Source organism: Sycon ciliatum, chromosome 1 (assembly GCF_964019385.1).
Source record: "Sycon ciliatum chromosome 1, ocSycCili1.1, whole genome shotgun sequence".
Classification (NCBI taxonomy): Eukaryota; Metazoa; Porifera; class Calcarea; order Leucosolenida; family Sycettidae; genus Sycon; species Sycon ciliatum.
In genome coordinates this window covers 24,867,975-24,873,974 of record NC_088643.1, presented here as the reverse complement: position 1 = coordinate 24,873,974, position 6,000 = coordinate 24,867,975, and the positions used below count along the sequence as shown (strand labels likewise).

Below are 6,000 nucleotides of genomic sequence, written 5' to 3'. Positions count from 1 at the left end.
ACGTGTGCAGGCTAGGAAACATCAGGGAGTCTATGAGCAGACACCTTCAAGCTTTCGCAGCCATCTCCCACACTCGACCAACATGAAGCAAAACAACCTGTACCGTCGGTCTGTCCCTGGCAGCCGGAGCTCTGCACATAGCACAAGGTACATGCATGGCTCCCTGGCCTGGTCTGCGCTGCGTATATAATGCATACACTACTGCATACATCTGGCATACACTACTGCACCCGATTGATCACCGAACTCCCATCAGCTGTCTAAAAAAAAACAGAAAAAATCCGCCCTAAATGTGGTCCGGTGAAAATCGACCAACTGGACCGGTGGCCACGCCCCTGGTCCTTGACCAATATGAATCAATCATTGTGGTCTCTTTTTTTATTGTCCAGCAATTCTTGAAAGCTGGATTGACCCAACCTCGAAGGAGTTGGCCATTGTTGTTAAACATTGTTCAAACGAAGCGACAGTTTCGGTGATGTGCCGGAAATATGCTTTGAGTGGACCGCTTCCAGCTAACCAGAACTGGGTTTTGTTGGCCTTTAAGAGCTAACTCCTCCATAACAGAGAATATTCTTGGTCACTGAGAAGAACAATCTAAAGATGATCTATCCTGCTTACCATTCCATATGCAGTCAGTACTTTCGTGAATGACGTCACCTGCTTGTCAATAGTCTCCGGATTGTTAAGCTTCGTCAGGTTAAGTGCGGCGCAAAGGCTGTTTGTGAACATGTCCTTGCTGGAGTACGGCTTGCCAACCTCTTTCTGCAGTGAACTCAATACTTCTGTTGCCTGACTCAGAATCTTCGGTTGCTTTGGAGCCGTCTGTGATAGCACAGCACAATACATAGATATAAAGACATAGCCTGACGATGCACAACGAAAAACGCACGAGAGAGAGGGAGAAAGAGAAAGTGAGAGAGAGAGATATATAGATAGAGAGAGTGAGAGAGCGACAGAGACAGAGGGACAGAGAGACAGAGTGAGACAGAGAGACAAAGAGAGGCAGAGATAGACAGGCAGAGATAGACAGGCAGAGACAGATAGACAGAAAGACGGACAGAAACAGAGACAGAGAGAGAGAGAGAGAGAGAGAGAGAGAGAGAGAGAGAGAGAGAGAGAGAGAGAGAGAGAGAGAGAGAGAGGGGGGGGGGGAGAGAGAGAGAGGAACAGTCAGTGAGATAGCATAAACAATAAAGTAGGGTAGTGAATGTCACAATAGCCAACAACCTCAGTGACTGTTGTACTAACTACACACAAACACACACACACACACACATACACACACACACACACACATGCACACACACACACACACACACACACACACACACACACACACACACACACACACACATGCACACACACACACATGCACACACACACACACACATGCACACACACACACACACACACACACACACACACACGCATGCACGCACGCGCGCACGTACGCACACACACACACACAGGCACGCATGCACGCATACACACACACACGCACATATTCCTATGGAACCGTCAAAATAATTATGCTCTTTGTTAGATGTTGTGTGCAAAGACATTATAGGAATGCAAAGTTTGACCAGGCCAATCTATGAGTTTGTGTATGTTGTGACAATAGAAGGTTTCTTGAACCCATCCGGTACCCGCTTGTTACCTAACATTGTTAACTAATGTCATTCATTTTTGTCTCTCTCTCCCTCTCTGTTTTTTCTCTCTTCCTCCTGCACTCTCTTAACGTACCTTCAACTCTTCCATGCAGACAGATATCAGCTGTTCCTCGAATGCTGCGAAACGCTCATCCTTTTCCTTTGCATTCAATGGTAGAAATCGCTTGAACGAAAGCTTCTTTCGGAATTCGTTGCAGACTACCTGGTACACATCAGTGATCGCATCAAGTTTTTCCTCTTTGATCTTGTCTAGGTGAGTCACAACCACCAAAACTGTGAACAACGATGAGACCTGCTTGCCTGCAGGGGAGAATGTGATCATCGGGACAATGCAAACAAAAAGAAAGAAAAAAAGAAGACTTCTCTCGGTATGAACTGGTGGCATCTGAGAACGGCTGCACAGTGGAGCGCACTTAGCAATAAGTGGCACAAAATCACTTACCTCATGCCACCAATTAAATACTACAAAAATATAAGCTTTAAGATCATTTCACTTGTCTGCTAGAACTAGATCAAGCCCTGCAAGCACGGTAACGGAATAGCTCAGTGTGTCGTATCTTATACAAGGGCATTATCGGAAGATATTTGGGTAGAGTCAGCTATCAAAGGATCACGTTTAGCAAAACATCCTAGGACTCTACCTTTCAAAAAATCGGGGTGCTAAGTCGAATGGTCTTGGTCCAAGGAAGCGGAGTCAATTTCTTCCTCCTTTATTCCCAATCAAACTCCGAATAACGATCCCGTACACGATTTGGTACATGATCCTGTACCGATACGTACACCAGTCACCCGTGCCAGACTGCCATACAATGTACAAGCGCAGTGCATGCACCGGCATCCGTAGAAGGTATTGGCCACAAAATGTTCATCGTGCACTGCACCGCAGAATTATACACATGGTGTAGACAGTCTGCTGGAAGTAGACAAGCTACAGTCTTCTCTTTGCACCCTGCATTTTCCTATTGACTTTTGTTTGCTGAGTGATTGTCGTTTGACGTTCTAGACCTTGCACAAACTGTTGTGTCAAATTCTGTCCTACAATGTGTGACAACCACTACCCTGGAGCATTTACCTGAAGAAAAGTCGTTCATTTGTGAGCATACTCCAGGAAGCCGGAATACACCAGCAAGGAGCTCCAGAGTTTGTGGAATGCTATGTGGAGCTTGTAGCAAGTCAGAAGGAAGCTGCATGCATCAAAGAAGTTTGGCCTCCTGAAACCGGAGTGGGCACAGTCTCCTGGTGCGAGTGTTAATGTTGCATGGAGATGGAGTGCTGATTAGATTGTACAATATATTTGTCCATTTTGCCACAATTTGATCAGTGCGGCAAAGAACAATGCTTGTCTCAAGAAAAGATGCCTCATCAAAGATGTGTTGATCATTGCCTTGCGTGGTAGATAGGACAAATTGAACATGTGGTACTGAGCGGCCAGTGCTATCATGAACCTGAAAGCCAAAGAACTTCACACTTAGACTCAAAGGCAAGTGCACCCCATAGCCATAGCTGGTCTCCACTACAGTCAGTGCATGGATAGCTGGTCTCCACTACAGTCAGTGCATGGATAGCTGGTCTCCACTACAGTCAGTGCATGGATAGCTGGTCTCCACTACACTCAGTGCATGGATAGCTGGTCTCCACTACACTCAGTGCATGGATAGCTGGTCTCCACTACACTCAGTGCATGGATAGCTGGTCTCCACTACACTCAGTGCATGGATAGCTGGTCTCCACTACAGTCAGTGCATGGAGAGCTGGTCTCCACCACAGTCAGTGCATGGATAGCTGGTCTCCACTACACTCAGTGTATGGATAGCTGGTCTCCACTACAGTCAGTGCATGGAGAGCTGGTCTACACTACAGTCAGTGCATGGAGAGAGCTGGTCTCCACTATTTGTGTACTGCCGATATCACTTTGTGGAAATGCACCGTAACTCACGATGCCAGAGGCCTCCCACATGCACAGTAAAACTCATTATCTTTGTGACTTGGCTAGAAATTTATGACAAAATGACATCACAGATCAAATTTGTTGGTCATGAAAAAAAGGCGACAGCACTACTTTTAAGTTGGGTGGCCAGTTTGTTTGTTTTCACATATGGATAATGCATGACAAAGTATGGATCTTACCTGAGACAACAGGTGCCTTCCGTCTGCTCAAGAAACGGCCAGCAGTTTTCTTCATGCTATACTTGATGTCCTCGATGTCCATTGTTCCCCTCACTGTGATCAGGCCAATACTGGGAACGGCTGAGGACAGCGAGAAGATGTCATGTGTCACGCAGAAGTCTTCCTGGCCTGCCATGTCCTTGAAGTGTAGCACAGGTCCGTCTTTGACCTGATGTGTCGTGATCTGGATTCCCTTGGTTCTTTCAGGATCTTCCTTCCGCGTGTCAGTCGTACTGGTGAGTGTAGCTATCATGGTGGACTTGCCCACTTCTCCAGCACCGCTCACCATGATGACAAGATCATTCGGATCTTCACTTCCATCCATGAGCAACTCGTGAAACGTGATAAATGTCTGAGGACAGACAATAGAACAAAAACACCACATGCATGTTATTTCAGACAGGTACTCAACAGGAAAGTTTGCCTAGGGTGTCCAAGAGAGTGCTCAATACCGAGAGGCAGAGCTAGTGCAAACAATAAAAGGACGAGAAAAGTGTTTTAACTCTGAGTTTCACGCACTAAGGTTCACGATTCATAACCTAGAACGTTTGCACATTTTCGTTTTGCAAAACCTCGGCCATATTGTCAACAATTGACTTGGTTTGAAACAAAAGATGACGTCATGCTGATCAATTTGACATGCAAATTGTGGATTGCGCATGCCCCCCCCCCCCGACCCCCGACCCACTCTATCAGTATAAATAAAATCCTGTCGTATCAGTATAAATAAAATCCTGTCGTATCAGTATACCGTATTTTCTGGAGCCTAAGTCACACTTAGGCTGCGTTTGGTTGGTACGATCTAGAACAGGATCAAACAGCTGGTGCACATGGAGCAGCCTCATGCCAACCAAACGGTACTCCAGAAACAGAGCACATTTTTGTGGAAAAATGTGCCAAACTTGGTGCATTCTTCAAAATGTGTATGGGTCACCATGGTCACTTAGTACGGTACGACGAGTCCAACCCAAAAGCGTATGCACGTGATCATTTGGGAACAAAATCGATGTTCCCGCCAGGTTTCACTGTGAAAAAGTGAAACTGCTCGGTCTGCTCCGGCCTCGAGGCCGGAGCAAGCAGAACATGTTCTGGCCGACCCAGAAAAGGTGCAGTCCCAACCAAACGCGCTGTTCTGGTGAATCCTGTTCTAGTTCGTACCAACCAAACGCGCCCTTAAAAAACACTACCAATTCAAGGTCACTGCCACCATCTTTGTTTTATTGGATATTGCCAAACCTTTCTAAGCACTCGCAGACTCCACTGCAGCCACTCATACATTAGGGTACCTCAACTCGAACTTTCCAAATACAGTCTCTTCGCTACACACGTCACTTCAAAGAAAACGAGAGACCTTGGAAGCTACGCTATGCTTTTTGCCTTGATGACCTAGGCAAAAAAAAGCAAAGTAAATTTTTCATTTCTCCTATTTTTTCCAAGACATAACCTAGGATTCGAACCCGCACTATCGCCCTGCATGCATCCCCGATACACTTCGCATACATACTAATTCTTCCAAGTTGCTTCACGTTATGATCTTGCCTTTGAAAGCCCTATTTGAATATTGTGGCCAGCTGTTTGTGGCCAGCTATCTTTGATGGTACGGTACGGTACGGGACAGGTACGGTCGAGGGTAATACGACACCGTCTACCACCTTGATGACCTAGGCAAAAAAGCAAAGGGATGTTATAAGTTTTTCAATTCTCCTATATTTTTTTTAATCATAACCTGGGATTCGAACCCGCACAATCGCCCTACATGCATTACCCGATACACTTCGCATTCATACTCATTCTTCCAAGTTGCTTCACATTATGATCTTGCATTTGAAAGCCCTATTTGAATATTGTGGCCAGCTGTTTGTGGCCAGCTGTCTTTGATGGTACGGTACGGTACGGGACAGATACGGGATAGAGCCAGACGGAGGTCCGTCCGCCACAAACAAACACCAAATTAAAGCTGTGTGGACCCTGGCTAGCGCCAGATGTTACTGAAGTAACGTCTTCTGCATAGCTACGGGAATAAATTATTGAATTCACCAAATTTTCCGGCATGGCCCATCCTCGGGGTGAAAACTTTCACATTGAATGATTTCACCCTGAGGATGGGCCATGCCTGAAAATTTGGTGAATTCAATTATTTGTGTATTTTGAAGTGACGTGTGCA

General features: G+C 45.9%; 1 protein-coding gene across 1 annotated transcript in view; it reads right to left on the bottom strand.

Moving 5' to 3' along the window:
- LOC135819748 (uncharacterized) overlaps window positions 1-6,000 on the bottom strand; it is a 38,614-nt gene that overhangs the window by 11,252 nt on the left and 21,362 nt on the right. The window contains exons 4-6 of the mRNA XM_065333011.1: window positions 3,798-4,188; window positions 1,744-1,970; window positions 619-822 (exon numbers count right to left, since the gene is read on the bottom strand). Coding sequence (XP_065189083.1) covers window positions 619-822; window positions 1,744-1,970; window positions 3,798-4,188 — 822 coding nt within the window. The remainder of the gene's footprint in view (window positions 1-618; window positions 823-1,743; window positions 1,971-3,797; window positions 4,189-6,000) is intronic.